Genomic DNA, 17,725 nt, shown 5'->3' on the forward strand with positions numbered 1-17,725 from the left:
TCTGTAAATAAGTTTTTTGATTATTTGTTGAACCGATATACGAGCTGTTAGGACGTAGGAATAAAAATTACTTTAATTACAGCCTCAAACGGAGAGGTTTTCAAACATTTACAAAAATTCACTTATAAACAATAGAAAAGACATATGAGTCCAAAACGCTGAAATGTTTCATGAACAAATAATAGTAAAATATCATCAAAATTTGTATTTTTGCTCTATTTCTAAACCATTCAATACATGGACAAAACTTTAAAATTAAACAAACTAAACCTACTAAAAAGCGACAAGTGTACGATATTTTAAAAAGTGAGTACTTCTTTGGATAACATGTTCTTGATAAAATTGGTATTTGTTAAAAATGTAATTAACAATGGTAAGTTCCGTATAGTGCAACCGCTATCTGTTACTTGCTGTCCTTTTATATTCACATATTTCATTGTGAGTTCTAGGCAATTTTTTTTGTACTTGTTTAAGAATATAAATATTTTGCTATTGCAGTATATTCTCATATTTTTAACCATTTCCGAAGTAATGAATTTTGAGGTTTTAAGGTACAGCGTGCCCAGGTACAGGAAAATCAGGGGAATGTAAACATTAAAATATATGTCTTCTGGGTGGTACTCTTTGTAGAAGGTTCAATAGCTGGTATTTATTCAGAATTTATAAGATTGTGTACTGTTAAGCTATCGCAACCGTTTAGTAAACAACTATCATACTTTTTATTTAGAATGTTAAGGTACTATTTATATTATTTAAATGTTTAGTAGAGTTTGCTCATTCAATTATTATTTTTTTAAAGGAGAAATCGATCCTCTTTTAATCCTAATTCTAACCGTCCTCATTGGCCTCTGGCTTGTGTGAGGTTCTTAATCAAATAGAATAAAGGGAAGTGTGTTGGTGGTTGTGAACGTGAATTTCATATAGACTGTATCAAAGATAAAATCAAAACTCGTACCGGCCATAAGGATTGGAAATGTGAGGAATGTGTTAAATCTAAAAAACAATCTTCAGTAAGCAGTAAGTCATCTAGTTCGACATGTATTACAAAGGAGTTTCTTGTATCTACCATGGAAGCATTCAAAAGAGAAATGCTTCAAGAGTTTAAGTCTCACTCAAGCCAGATGCAAGAGCTTACTAAGTCGTTTGAGTTCCTGTCAGCAAATATTGACACAGCAAACCAGGTGCTTAAAAAATTCCAGCTAGATTATACCGAGATTATGAAACAAAACCAGAAGTTAACTGAAGCAAACTTGAAGTTGGGCGAGACATTCAATGAGCTAAAAATTAAAGTCAGAGAGCTGGAGCAGTACTCTAGAAGAACCAATCTGGAGATCAGCATCCCTGTAACTCGGAACGAGGACACTATGAAGATCCTGCGTGACATCGGCACTGCCATAGGAGTCGAGCTTCATGACACCCAGGTAATGGCTGCACATCGAGTTCCCAGCTACAAGCAAGGTCGAGTTTCACCCATGGTCTTCCAGTTCCAAACCAAGATGCAGAGAGATGTCTGGATTACCAGCTACAAGAAGAACAAGGACCTATCAGCCCGCAGAGTGAACAATGCCTTTCCTGACACCAGGGTGTACATCAATGAACATCTGTCACCGGACAACAAGATCTTCTTGGCTCAACTGAAGGAAAGAAGCAAGCAGTGCAATGTCAAGTATATCTGGTTTAAGGGTGACAAGTTATATCTCAGGAGGGATGATGGAGAGAAACATTTCAAAATCACTAGTCTTGATGAAGTGGAAAAATACCGCTAAAATTGTAATCAGTAAGCAAACATGTTGCTTTGATTTTATTTCAATTGGATTCACAATCATATTTAATTTCTCTTAATGATGCATTTTTCTCACCATCCTCTGCGGACGCTGATGGATCTATCTCAATAATTAATTTAAATATTCGAAGTATGAGACAAAATTTCAATAGTTTTATAGCAGAACTTAATAATGCACAACAAAAAATTTTTTAAATAATTTTAACTGAAGTATGGATCCTCAGTGAAGAATTAAGTATTTACAAAATACCTGGTTATAATATAAATGGAAAATGCAATAATCAGTACAGATCTGGAGGGGTTGTATGTTATTTTGTCGAAGAGCTGTTAGTTCAAGAGGTGGCAATTGACATGACAACGGTTGATTGTGTTTTGTTCGAGCTTAAATACAACATAACTCGGTGTAATATTTTTGATTTTTATAGACTACAATCCTGTACAGTAAGTGTTTTTGTAGAAGAGCTGGAATCGCAATTATCTCTTTTAAAGTTAAATACTGTCTACGTAGGGGATGGAAATATAGATATTTTAAAACAATCACCTGATTCATTAAGATATAGTAGTTTATTAAGTAACATGGGTTTTGTATCAGTAATTAATTCTCCGACCAGAATATGTAAAACCTCTTCCACCTGCATCGATCACATTTTTCTAAAATTTTAGAATTTGAATATGTTTGAGACAGCAATTTTCCATCTTGGGTTAACTGACCATTGTTGTTTAGCTCTAACAATGAAGCTAACAATCAATTGTAATGTTTCAAAAACTTGATGTTTTTTAATGTTTTTTTAATATGATCAATGAAGAATTAAAATATACAGGCTGGAATAGTATAATTGACGAAGAAAATGTAAGCATATCTTTTGAAAAGTTTTTTAATATTTTGAATGGTATATTATACAGTAATAAAGAGGAAAGAATGATTGTTAGTAGGTTGAGTAAAGCAAAATTTATCAGTCCTTGGATTAACAGTAATATTTAAAACAGATTAATCGAAAGGAAAAGACTGTATGGTATGTTGAAAAAAGGCCTTATGATGAAAATTTCAAGGATTATTTTAACAGATTTAGTAATAAATTAAAAAGTGATATTGACAAAGCCAAAAATGTGTATTATGAATATATAATTCAAAATTGTAACAGCGGCGCAAGCCAGGAATGGAAAATAGTAAATAGTATAACTGGTAACGTAGTTAAAAATGTAATAAATAAAATCATTCCTTAAGATGGAAATCTCGAAGAAGACCCAAAATTAATCTCAGACAAGTTAAATTCATTTCTTGTTGGGTTATCACAAAATGATGATATTTCACATGGTGGAAACCTTCTTCCACATGGAGAGATTCGTTCTTCATCGGTTAAACCGATCCAAACGAGATTCTAAGCATTATTAACAGTCTAAAAAATAAGAAATCAACCGGATTCGATAACATATCAGTGCATGTAATTAAACAAATTGCTGAAAACGTCGTTGTTCCAATTAGTACATTAATAAATCTAAGTTTTAGACTTGGAGTGTCCCGGAAATATTAAAAAGAAGAATTGTCATTCCATTATTCAAAAAGCCTAATTCGTTCAAAATAAATAATATACGTCCTATAAGCTTAGTTTCAGTATTTTCCAAGATTCTTGAGAAATGCATGTAAAAAAGATTAATTAGTTACCTTGCTAGTTTTAATTTTCAAAACCAAAATCAATTTGGGTTCACAAAAGGCAAATCCACGGAAGACGCATTGATGGGTTTTGTAAATAAAATACATCAAAGCATGAACAATAAGTGTAAAACGTCTGCCCTTTTCATAGATTTCAAAAAAACCTTTTATCTTGTAGATCATGATGTGTTGTTGCTAAAAATGGAATCCTTAGGAATTAGGGGAGTAGCGTTAAATTGGTTTAGCAGTTTTTTTTTAAAGGTAGAATCCAGCAAGTAAAAACTGAACTTAGTAGTTTTTTAGTAGTACAAAGTGGTATTCTTCAGGGGTGTGTTTTATCAGGAAATCTATTTTTGATATTTATAAACGATCTGTTAACCATTCAATTTTTTCGAGAAATTTATGCTTTTGCCGATGATTTGGGGTACCGTACATTTATTCTAAAAAAGACAAAAATATAATATACGATGAAATCTGTAAAGACCTGAAACAGTTCAAGAAATGGTGTGATTCTGACAAAATGGTTGTTAATGTAAACAAAACGAAATATATAAATTTAGACAGTGTAGATTTTACTTTCGGTAGACCATTTAGATTTCACTCTTCAAAATGGAAAGATTCAATTACTTGTACTTGTGAAGAAATGATTAAAGTTAAGGAATACAAATATCTAGGGTTAATTCTAGATGAACGTATGTCGTGGGAAAAACAAGTAATGACCATTTATAATAATTTAAAATTTACCCTTACGAAGTTTTGTTATTTAAAAAATGTGTGGTACAAAGTTTCTATGTACGCTATATTATGGCCTGATTCAGTCTCGTCTTCAGTATGGTATCAGCTGCTGGGGTGGGGCGTATAAATTTTTAATTAATAGCATCAGAACGACCCAAAACAAATTTATTAGAATTACTAACAAAAATGGATAAAGGGAAAGCAGCTTCCCATTGTATATTAATCAAAACATTATACCAGTACACTATTTATTTGTTTTCAAAACTTTGAAACTGTTTTATATATTAAGTGGTAACAGAGGATCAGCACAGATATTTCATGGAACAAGAAGCATCAACAAAAGACTTTTTAAAACGCCTAAAGTAAGCAAATAAATTTTTAGACAATCGTGTCTCAATTTGGGACCAAAATATTTTAATCAATTACCAATGGATATTAATGAAATTTCCAAATCAAATGAGTTTTGTACTAAGCTAAGAGCTTGGCTATTTATTAAAAGCGGCCTGAGTTTCATGAATAATGATTTTATTTAAAACGATACTAATGCTAGATTGTATTCAACATTTCTTTATAATCGAATGTCAGTAACGCTATAAGTGAGGAAGGAAGAAGGAGTTATGTAATAGATTTACTAACAATAAGAAGTACTCTGTTGTTTGTTATCAGCAGTGGTAAGCCGTGCGTGCTGCAGTGAGCTGTTTGTTTAGTTGTAAGCATCAAGACGGGCTAGACTCATTCAAGTTCATCAGATATGTTATTTTTGTTTGTATATTAGACGCCAAGCCACACATACTGGCAATTGTGGCAAGGCCTATTCCAAGCTCTGTACTCTTGTTTGTATACATGTATGATATTGAGAAATAAATATTCATTATTTCATATTTTCCTGGGCCCACAAAAGCTGAGTACGGCCCTTTATACAGGCAAGAACGAAATCGATGTTGGATGTTGGATCATTACAGCTTATAACTCAGAGTGCAGCAAAAATGTTTATTTTGTCTGCCTGGGTGCTCTAAAATATATATTTTTTAAATCTTATTGTATGCCTGTACTCAAGATTTGTAAGACATTAGATGAGCTATAGACTTGAAAATCAGCATGCAAACAAGGAAGCCTGTTGAGCGATGTGGTATGGAGTAACCCTACCTTCTAGAGGGCTTCGTTTAAATTCTGAATAATATATGTCTTATAATTAGTAGGCTGCAGAAAATTTCATAAAATATAAGACTTAAATTTTTAAATCAATTTATACACTTTATTCAAATTAAATTCAGTATTTATACTGTCATTTATTCACTTTTTAGATCAGCTGGATTTTTAATTTAACACTCTCTTGAATCACAATTTATTTCAGTTGTGTGGACATATTTTATAAACAGTATTATTTAGTCAGAAAATGTTATGAAAAAGTTGTTTGGAATATTTTGCTAGCTATTTACACTATCAAATATTAACGTCGGTTAGACTATACAACCACGCAAACAATACTGGAACGTGATGATACTTAATAACATGTAATTACCTGCTAATAGAGAAAAAAATTACATACGCATACATTTGCCGGAGTACACCTTTATCAATGGACGACGGAGACGTGCAAGAGTTTGGCCAGACAAGGACATATCGAGCCAATCTGAGTAGTCTCTGACATTCCTCTCACGTTTGCTAGAGTGGACTTCTCCATTACCTTCTCAACCAACACCTTTTATCAATAGACGACGGAGACGTGCAAGAGTTTGGCCAGACAAGGACATATCGAGCAAATCTGAGTAGAATATGACATTCCTCTCACGTTTGCTAGAGTGGAGTTCTCCATTACCTTCTCAACCAACACCTTTTATCAATAGACGACGGAGAGGTTCAATAGTTTGGCCAGACAAGGACATATCGAGCCAATCTGAGTAGGCTCTGACATTCCTCTCACGTTTGCTATAGTGGAGTTCTCCAGTTACTTCTTAACCAACACTTTTATCAATGAACGATGAGTGGTAAAAGAGTTTAGTTAGACAAGGACATATCGAGAAATAAAAAAAAATATATAGGCAGGGAGTGGAGGGCGCCCTCTGTCTAGCTCCCCATCTGCTCGTCTGCTGTGTTATAACCCTTCCTACAGAGCCATAACCGAATATTTCTGTTATCTGCCCAGATAATAGACCCAATCTACGAAACTAGTAAAAAATTCTATAATTAGTAATTTTTATAATTTTATCATATTGCAAGATTAATTCAAATTAGGTAAAAAAACAATATAGTAAGCAGTTTCCAGTTTTTTTATCTATAACAGTGTCAATTTTCGCTTAAATGCACAGTCTGATATATTTTGCATTTACCACATATAGCATATTTATAATACAAATTACCTTTAAGTTTAAAGACAAATTATGGGATTCATTAGTGACATGTGAACTTTAAGGCCCTATATCCCTAAGAAGTAGTAAAATGTATTTGAGTGAAAGGTTTCAAGTAGAATTAATATAGTGCTATGATTCATAAGACATAGTGAAGTAAATAGTGTGAAAAATTCTAAGACTGGCTTATAATAACTCGTGAGCAGTAATACGTGTATTTACCGAGTACTATAGTAAGGTATTAGTATATTACTGTGACGTTGTACACTTTGTCTTGTTGGATCCCCAGATATTTATTTCTCTGTTTCCATCAGAAAGAATTTTGCGTTCTTTCTTCATCTATAACTAAAAAAAAGATGTAGCTTATTGAAAAGCTCAGTGATAAAAGGTGAGCCAGTGTGTAACAAAACGAAGAAATAACGACGGATCAAGAAAAGCGGATGACATCAACGTTGCCAAATCACCGTAAAGGATCTATATATAAGCGGCATTGTTAGTTCTCCTTTAGAACATCTTGAGAGTTTTTCTTGGATTTTCACTACAAATAGAGAAATAAGTAATAGTGCGGATGAAAGCAATATATACAAAACAACAAAAATTTCTAATAAATCCTAATATACTATTAGCTGTTGCAGTTCCAATCTGAAGTAATCAACGATAAAGGATTACAACGTATTCGGCTCAGATAACAATTACATTATCCAAATCACATTTTTTGAAATTTATATCTATAAAAATAATAGGATCCCACGTATTATATTGTGTAATATAAGTATAATGGTTTAAAATGTTTCCTGTTTCATTGATTTTGTTAATAATATAAAAAAGCTGGGACAGAGTGTTCATCTGACGTTAGTAATTTAACAAGTAAGTGATTTAGCAAGTTCACTATTTTACTTCATACACATGAGAAAACTTTCAGATCAGTATTACTATAGCATATATTTAAAATAATTATTATGAAGGACTTGACATGTTTATTTATTTCTGTTTCTGCGATAACGTTTAATAAGAAGTTCTTAGAAACTGGAAATTTCGATCAGCAAAGTTAAGTAAGTAACTATCTGACGGCATATAGATACTTAGTAAATGTTGGTTAATATGTCTGGATTGAAATTGCATCTGGCCTATTTAAGTATGTATGTATTCTGCAGAATCCCTCAATACACTGTGTAAGGTTTTTAAGTTTGGTTTAGTTTAAGATTAAGGTTGTGACATATTATGAGCAAGGGTTGCTGTGAGAGGATTTAATAATAGGTTAGATTGGCAGTACAATACCCTCAAATGAACCAACACCTGTTTTATTTGTGACAACATCTCATTAAATTGATTAAAATTTTTAATTAACAATTGATTGCGTCAACCGACATATTAAGCACAAATTTTAATACCTTAATACTTTAAAGACATATTTAATATTAAATTATTCATTACAATTTATTTTTAATTTAATTCATTATAACATTTACTAGTAATTTTGTAGTGTTGCAATAATTATGAGTTCATGGACTAACGTGACAAACTTTCTTTTAAAATAGCTAAACATTTACATGAATTTACATTTTCGAAATTGTGAACATTTAAATAGATATGGAATTGTAAATGATTAATGAACCCTGATATATACTAAGGTTCTAAAATTACTTACATTTTATTCCACTTCACACTTATTACGCCTAGAGATATTCTTCCGCACACGAACACAAGCACTAGCACTCTCGAACGTCGCTTTTCGAATTCCCGTCCTCGACTTCCTCCTCTCCTCCTTGTTCTTCAGTGTTGATGTTGTTCTCCCGCCAGCTCATGACCACGCCTCTGCCAAATCTCTCCATTATAATTGGTGAGTACCAATGTTTCATATCAGCATGGCTGCCCCTTACATCGTCGCACGGTTTTTTTTATATATAAGCGTTTCCGCTGCTTAAGCAAGCATTTCCTGTTTGTTCACCATCGGTGTCTGGGCGGATGTGTCTATCCACTTACATCCGGAGGATATTTGTCTCGAATTGTAATACAAGACTTCCTTTCCAGCAACTATCTGTACATCGATTCTATGAATTTTATTTTACTAATAATTACATATGTCTTACAACTGTGAATAGAAATACATTTGTGATTAATTGATTATCAAACCTTATGAAAAGCAATATCTTTGTTAAGGTTATTATGTTATGATAATATCCTATCGTTTTGAAGTCATAGAACCACTACATATAAAAAAGGAAGTTAATCTAATTCTCTTAAAAATTTAATCCTTTTTAGGTCAAATAACATTCAATATTTAATTTAAAACTCTATTTGTAAAGATCGAGGGGACAGTAAACTTAGTTGAACTTTTAGTTTTAATAAATCATAAAATGAGAGTGATGTATCTTAACAAGCACCCATTAGTTCGTAACGACGTGACTATCAATTAAAATTATCATCTTTTGAGTATATTCATGAATTATGAAATGGGAGTTCTGCGTACGAACTGTCAGAAAAATCTATTAAAATCACAATAAGTGGTTTAATATTATGTTATCGACATTTTATGACAACTTTCTTCTATTAAATTTTCACTTGTTATTATTCAAAATTATCTGATTAAAAATAAATATTCAATCCAACCCTTTTATAAAAGATACAATGTTATAAATAAGAATGTTTTATTTTCATTAACAGGTACATTGTATTAAATAGTTAAGTTTTTATGTATGGAAAGAGTTTGCCAGGCTCTAGTATGTCTTTGTTTGTATTTCTTTCCCAAAATTAATGTTATCATATTCTAATTAGTAAGTTAATTAACCGCAATAATGAATTATTATTATTTCATACATTTTTACAAACTGAACGCCATATTTTATGTTACAATACTGTTTTGCTAATATTGTACTTTCCATGTGGAATTAGTTCCACTAGGGTATTAATACGAAGGAACTCTGCTAGAAATAACTGAATAGCAACAATGTATTGAAACACAATTATAAATTTATAACATATTGACTGAATCATACGAAATTGCGAATAATTAAAGTAGTTTGAAGATTCGTGAACATTTCTTAACCCACCCATCAGTGCATTGTAATGAAATGAAAAATGCTATTTATTAGAGAAGAATGACTATAAAGTCCTTTCCACCTCTACATCTAACAAAATATACTAACATTGATAACCAAACATAAATCGATTTATTCAAAATAATAATAATTTGAAATATATATGAAATGTAAACTACCTTAAAAAACCATCAATAAAGTAATTAATTTACACATATTTTCACTATCATTACAAACTCACTTCTTTGTTTCTGTTCTATTGCCATCTGATACATCAAGAAAGGCACGACCAGAACACATGTTTCTGGACGTCTGTATTAAATTCAATTAATAACACATTGTAATTGCTAATTGTTACAGAGCTCCTCACCTGGGCTGCATAGCTGAGTTAAAATGTGAACTTCTAGTTTTTGCTAGTTTTGTTCAATACATTTATATTATTGTAATGAGAGATTTAACAATTTACTGGCTTATAAGTTGAGAACTCCCAAGAAAGCAAAAATAGTTCGACAGAGATTACAAAATTACCGATATTTATTCTCAGCTTATGGATAATGCTCTAACCCCATGGAATGAGGTCACATCGTCTGATAATTGGGATATTATCATGCCAGATTATAATTCATAAATGACTGATCTTCTTGATAAAAACGCTCCATTTTTTCAAACAAAGTTATAAGAAAAATGATCCATGGATCTATGAGTATATTTGCCACCTCGGAAGCTAAGGGACAAAGCTCTCCTTTAGGCTAAGTTTTCAAAATTACCTACCGACTGGGTTGCATATAAGTAATTATGGTCATGAATTGTAAGGAGAAAAAATTTATTCTTATAAGTAGTTTATCAGTGTCAGTTATGGACACTAAAATACTTTGTAAACATCTAAGGGACCAAGTGAGTACATCCGAAAGAAGTTTTGAATACAATTCATTATATTCATTCATGCAACGTCATAGTCTGTTTTAGAAGCCATAGTTACTAGAATTGTTGAGTTTCGTGACTAAAATTTACATAATGTAAATATATATTTTATATCACATCAGGACTTTTTCCTTATTCCGGAAAATTCCAAAGTAAACTCACGCATATAAGTTTACATTGAGTTTAAATAGCGCAGTAACTTTAGGTAAATTTTCATTAAAGTGATAAGTTTAAATTTTAGAGTATTAAAATGTACATAATGTGGGCCAATATTATAGCAAAATCTACTTTTTACTACTTGGTGATTACTAATTAGTAACATATTCAATGGACCTGATATCTTAATGTGTGTTTACTCGTTATGTACTTAACCTTAATTAATTTTCTCCTACACTTGGGTCATCATAACAGGTAACTTTAACATACTTATTGCTCTATATACCACAGTAAGATTATTATCTTATATTTCTTTTTCACTACTTACAATTAATTTGAAGAATTAATATTTTAAGAACATAAGTCAAATTTTATTATTTATTGTGAAATTTCCAGAAATTGCATACTTTCACATGTCATGGGGTCCACAGATTTTAGCCTCAAGGACATGCGATACACTTTTTGTTTAATTTCTGTATGTCGCTACTCACGATATCACGAGAATGAATTGAGTTATAGACTTGAAATTCAGCGTAACGAGTAAGTTTGTAAATACGAATTCATTGAGTTTAATTAATTTGCATATCATTTAATGGGATTTGAATAAAATTCAATGAACACTTTTATATTGGTCTTATGGATAACCATGATAGCGAGGAGAACATTTTATAATAAATAGATTATAATTATAAATAGATATTATTATAACAAACTGAAACAGAAAGTTTTTTTAGTTATGTTTGGTAGATACAGATTTTTAATTTTTGGGCTGGAATGTCATTTTTGAGGTCAGTAACTGTTGTGTTTGATCATTTTATAATTATTTACCTAAAATATTACACTTGAAGCCAAAATTATATATTAGCACGGCGTATTAATATTCAGTTTTTCCCAATTATATGCTTAAGATTTTCAAATAATTAAAAAAAAATATGCGAATAATAATCAAACGTTTCCATAAAATAGTGAAGGATATATAAACGATTATATACTATACTGTATTAAAATAAAGTACTATATTATATAAAAATAAGTGGTATATAGTGCCGTATATCAACAGAATAAATATTTGTATCTTTCAAGAAGCGTTATCCGAGGGGAATATAACCCCAACTCCATTTAAGTACATGAATGCACGTGACGTGGGTATATTTCAGATTGCGGTTTCTATATCCCAGGCAAACTACCACTGCAATATCCTTATAAGAATTCTAAGAGAGAAATGCCATTTCTTTAGACTACACCGTTATACACATACGGACTAAGGGAATTACGTTTTCGTTAGAATTCAGAAAAGTTTACTTTTAAACAATCAATTAAGGTTTGTAATAATTTCTCAACATTACAGTTATGTAAAAATATTTACTATAACTTGTCTCTTAAATTTGTCTACTGTTTTAACTGTGATTACAATGTAATACATATTTTGAATACACAATAAGGTTGTCTGTGAAGTTGCCCTTTTCAATAAAACTAGTTTTATTCGTTTTAATATAATCAAAAACTTTAATTTTGACAGATTCTGTGAGGACTGGACTTCATAAATCGTTTTACAAATGTGAATGCATAATATTCAGCAAACGTTAAAATTGTACTTGTCGTATTCATTTGTAATAGTAACACTCTTTGTAAAGGAAACGTGATTTTTCTAGACATTTAAAATCGTTTAATCATACAGTAGATCAGTAACACTACGTTGACACACACCCGCACGCACGCGAACGCACTGCTACATAGCCTTTGGCAAGAAATAAAACACTTTTTAGACAGATATCGTATTATTTTCCTTATGCAGTCCACCTGTTACAGCTCCAATTCTTAAAGTAACTTTTCTAAACTTGGAATGGACGTTCGGAAAATTAAGTGGCAAGATAAAATGCGTTGTTAGGGACTGTCGGACCCCATAAGTCGAGTAATAAAGCCAAGTCATTTCCTACACACTTACTGTGGTCACGTTGTAATACATACCCATAAAACTGTGGATAAACTATATTATATGTAATTATAAAGAAAAAATTCTTAATAATAAATCTCTACAGCGTCCACAAGCTATAATTCTTCTAGGACGTTTATATATAACACTCACATTAAATAACTCATTTACATTTCTTGCTGATCCCCTTTTAGTCTGTAACACTTGAATTTATAATCTCTCAGAAATTTGAATTTTTTTTGTTTTTCATTCATCAGTTTAATAATTTCTACCTGACAATTACTAAAGCAATGTTTTATTTTTGTAAAAAAGCCAGCTATTCCTCATAATATTACTCATTGTATGTATTATTATCTCATTTAAGTAATTTGAGTTTTGTTCTCCTTTATTGCTATTTAAAATAAGATTGACAGAAACATTTTAATTGGAAATTTAAGTTTTATTATGGTTTTCAATAACACTAAACAGCTTATTATTTAGTGTGAAATTGAAAATTTTAAATTTTCTTTCAGAGAAGACTTTTTTAGCAGTTTTTTTAAATATACATTTTATGCTAAACTATGAATTAAAGCTAATTCATATAATTATATTAAAAAATTACTTATTTTAGTCCATTTTACTTATTGTGTTTGTGAAGTTAATGCACTTTTAACATTTGGCATAAGTTACAATATTTATTATTTTATACTTTTGTGATTATAACTGATTTCCATTCCAATAACATATTTTCAACGTGTCTGTTTTTTGTTACATGTTTTAGTTTATAAAATGACAATGCAAACTAATCACGTGTGTGGAAAATGGTTTCTGTGTTAGTTTTATTTCAATACATACATCCTTGTGATTAACAAATTAAGAAAGAATATAAATACAAAGAAATTTTATTTTACATATTGACTTCAAGATGTTACAGCTAAATAGCTTAGTAACAACACTGAAGGGATAATATGAGTGGCAGCTGGGGATAAAGCTAGAATGAGAGAGAAGGTTTACTGCCTACGGACGGATAGGATGGTACTACAGGTATGAGACGGTCCAGTGACATCATGAAAAACATATAGATACAATGCATTACATCTATGTTTTAATATTTAACTGGTAAGTTGACAAGTGGCCAAATCGTCTTCTTAAAAGAGATTAGAGGCAGCTTGAGAAAAGGTTAGAAAGTTTACTGGCTGTGGTCTGTTAATTGACAAATGCAAGAGCTCAGTAGTATGCGAGTTTCCTGTAGAAGAAATACATGGAGATCCAATTGTTAACTTCAATATAAGTCAGCTTCATAACTTAGTGCCAACTAATCCTCTCAAAACAATATTAGAAGCATAAGGAAGAAGTTAGAGCGAAAAGATTTTGTAAACAAGTAATTATTTGGCTTACTTTGCAGCAAGGCATTGGCTATTTGAGTACTGAGATGTCATAAGGTGTAAAGATTTTCATGGTCTATATATATATTATATATTGCTTCTTATCATTGTTTACTGGTAATGTATTGATATTTATTAGTATTTATTGTTAATTGTATTTGTGTATGTATTGTGGCGTATAATTTATTTGTGTTGTGTATTTGTTTATTGTATGTAATTTATTTTCTGAATTGTATTATGCATAAATATTTTTTGTAGATACCCAAATCGCGACTCATAGTATGATGCTAGACTCTCGCAAATGTGTATTTATTGTTTTTGTTTTCAATTTACTAACTGGCCACACTACTTGTAAAAGTGGTCAGTCAATTTCTAAAAATGATAATGTTTATATTGATTGGAAATAAATTCATTTATTCAAGTATTACTGCTTCTGGCAGTTACAAGTGCAACAGCTGCCTAGTATTAAACCTTTTGGTAGTTGTATGCGTGATTGGAGAAACATAATTTATTTAATATTATATAAATTTAAAAATAAAATTATATATACATATTTATTAATATTTTGAAAAATGTATGATTTTTAATACATTCGCTAATTTTCTACAGTTAAAATGAGCATGGACTAATACTTTATTGGGTGAAAAATGTTTCCGTCAATAAAAGCTCATATAACTGTTTTATATTAAAACTATCATACAAGATACTAGGTTTCTAAGATTTAGAGCAGATAACTTGTGTACAACAATTAGAAAACTATTTTTTTTTATATAATCTTATATTTCTAAATAGTTTTCATTGCGCCACTAAAAAGGAAAACTATAAGTCTATATCATCTCTGAGTACAGTAGTACAAAGTGAAATTTTAATTAATTAACAACAACAAAATTTTAAGTAATTTTAATGGTTAGAACGCAATACAGCGTAAAGAATATTTTTTTACTAGAATAAATCTAAACTTGTGATAAATTTAGCGTTGATTACTAATTATTGAATTGCGATTGGGAAATTCAATATTTGAAGTGAGCAAAAACGATTAAAAGATGAAAATAAATTGTTGGTTTAAACAAAAATAATAAATACGTTAAGAAAGTGGCGTATACCTCACATAACGCAGTAACAGTGGGAGTGTTCATGCAATGTGTATGTTCAATTTAGCTTAATTTCACCTTCCGCTTATTGCAGCGTGTGAAATCTGTGTGATAAAATGGAAAAAAAACCGTGACAAAGATTTTTTAAACAACTCTTTGCATCGCTTCGATATCAGATTGCAGATTAGGTCTGTCTGGTTTACTCAGCCACCCTGTGTAATCGAGATGAAGGTGATAACCAATCCTGCTTTTATGGTATTGGTTTAAGTAAATGGATGAAAATATTAAAAAAACCCATCCATTAGTAATTGACGCATGCATATTATCAATTACTCAATTTTTTAAATTATCTCAACGTTATAGTTAGCCGAGCGTTAGACATGCTATCATTTATGGGGATAGAGAAATATCATTTCTGTCTGTCAATACACCCGATATCTTGAGAAGGAACTAACCTTTTAAATTGTAATTTTACACGAAGATAGGGACTTCGAGATTTACTGTAGTACACGTCACTCCATTGATGTTAGATGAAAATAGCGAGCATTTTTACAATGATAAGACCATTAGCTAATTATAATATCAATGATAAAGCTGAAGAATAAACTGATGCACAAAACTATAGTAAAATCATACGAGATTAAAACATTTTTAGAAGAATATATATAGTCTAATGAAAAGAGATTTAGATTTGAAAATTTCGCATCATTCTTAGTGAGGCCTGTTACGTGAAATGTTGTGTGCCGTAATCCTACCTTGTTAATAGTTATAGGCGTAAATAATTATATATAATATATTATTTAACGAAATGATTTCTTGATTGTCTCTTTTATAGTTACGATTAAATACTTGTGGTATATTTATAAATATATATATATATATATATATATATATATATATATATATATATATATATATATATATAATGATAAAAAAGGTACACACGATTGGCAGTCCGACTAGCTCTTGTTCAGTAGTGAAGTGAATTATGACAGATGTTTGTTAATGGGTAAAATAAAGTTACACACAGTTGAAGTAACTTTCGTAATTCACCCACACTCTATGTAGATCATAATCTGTGGAGGTTGTGGACAGTAATAGACTTATTCTATCATTGCGTTTAACTATTTTAAAATGGTACATTTTTGGGAAGAAAAATACAAAAACAGTTATCACTTACTATTATAAATTAGGCAAAAAAAATTGCTAATGCTCCGTTTAAACGCTATTATTTTACAATTGTATTAATACAAGTGATTGGCCAAGAGGCAATGTTGAGGCCACAGTACTGCTTTGGAGGGGCAAACGTGACGTTTGATGAAGGAACCCTCTTATTAGCTTAAGAGCTAACTTAAGTTCGTAATATCAAGATTAGTCAAGTAATTGTTTGTATCAAGCTTCATATTGTTAGGACTAATTACTTACAAGTACATTGATAACTACGAAATATTTGTTCTACTTATTGCAATAAACTTTATATCTTTTAGTTGTAAACCAATAATAATACTTCATTAAAGTGAAAATACTACTTTCATTCACTGATTATTTTTACAGTTGTAAGGCTAGGTTTTTATAAACTGATTATATAGCCACAATAAGTCTTTTAATAGTGCATACTTTTGTAATTGGGCTTTAGGGAAATTCGTTTTCCAAATTTTTTCAAAAAATATCTGCATAATTAAATTGTACGAAATTTTAGTCAAGGAGATATTAAGAAGTAAAAAGGGCTTAACTGATTTCCCATTTGTAAGCAGGATATAAAGGTTTCCAAACCAACTGCTTAGTTAAATCTTTGAGGAAAAGTAATATTTTTCTTTGCTGAAGGGTTGTACCAGTATGATACCACCGGTTTAACCCGAGTATACTCGTTTACATCATTTGTGCAGTTACGGACTAACCCGAGTTTTCTTGGGCCCCAGTTTAATTGTTGATACAAAATGGATTAAAAATATACTCGAGCATGACCTTGTAAATGTAGTTTATTGAATTGTCGCGAGACTGCAGCACCTCCCGGGTGTATTGCGTTTTGTTGATTGTCTGTCTACTGCGCAGCGCCACTGGCTCGCCTGCATCACTCTGTGACTGTGACACGTGGCTGTGAACAACATAACCTGTTCGTGCGTCATTATAAGCGTATTTCATTTATTGTTCTCTTCTCTCGTAACAGTTTTAAAATGAACAGTGACGATGATCATGATTATGAAAATGAACAGTTGGAAGAAAGTGGCAGTGATAGTAGTGGTTCTGACACAGAAACAGAGAGTGACTCCGATTCAGATTCGTCTGTAGACTTGAATAATGCACGAGTGTGGACAGAAATAAGTACATTTAACTCTCCGGCAGCCCCTCTTTATTTCCTTTTACAGCTATACCAAGTATAAATGTTGGACCTTTCGATAAAGACAATGATGTGCTTGAATTCTTCGAAAACTATGTACCGGATGAACTCTGTCAGCTGATATGTAACGAAACCAACCGGTATGCAGCTGAATACGCTCAGACAAATCAAAGAGCCAAACCTTTTTCTGAGCTGTCGGTGAGTGAACTCAGAGTATTGTTAGCTCTAGTTGCGCTACAGGGGGTTTTGGTTTAAAAACCTGAAATGGAACAATATTGGTCAAAAAATCCGTTGATAACAACTCCATTCTTTTTACAATCTATGCCTTATCGTAGATTCAAGCAAATAAAACAATATCTGCATTTTA

At 31.1% G+C, this 17,725-nt stretch overlaps 1 protein-coding gene across 1 annotated transcript; it reads left to right on the plus strand.

The window, feature by feature from the left end:
- Window positions 1–1,067: 1,067 nt before the first annotated feature.
- Window positions 1,068–1,766, plus strand: LOC124365492. The gene has a single exon (XM_046821476.1). The coding sequence runs from the start codon at window positions 1,068–1,070 to the stop codon at window positions 1,764–1,766; it is 699 nt and encodes a 232-aa protein (XP_046677432.1).
- Window positions 1,767–17,725: the final 15,959 nt, after the last annotated feature.

Source organism: Homalodisca vitripennis, chromosome 6, assembly GCF_021130785.1.
Source record: "Homalodisca vitripennis isolate AUS2020 chromosome 6, UT_GWSS_2.1, whole genome shotgun sequence".
Taxonomy (NCBI): domain Eukaryota; kingdom Metazoa; phylum Arthropoda; class Insecta; order Hemiptera; family Cicadellidae; genus Homalodisca; species Homalodisca vitripennis.

Bases quoted from the DNA above. Each gene is read 5' to 3' on its own strand.
- LOC124365492 (XM_046821476.1), top strand. From the start codon at position 1,068: ATGGAAGCATTCAAAAGAGAAATGCTTCAAGAGTTTAAGTCTCACTCA.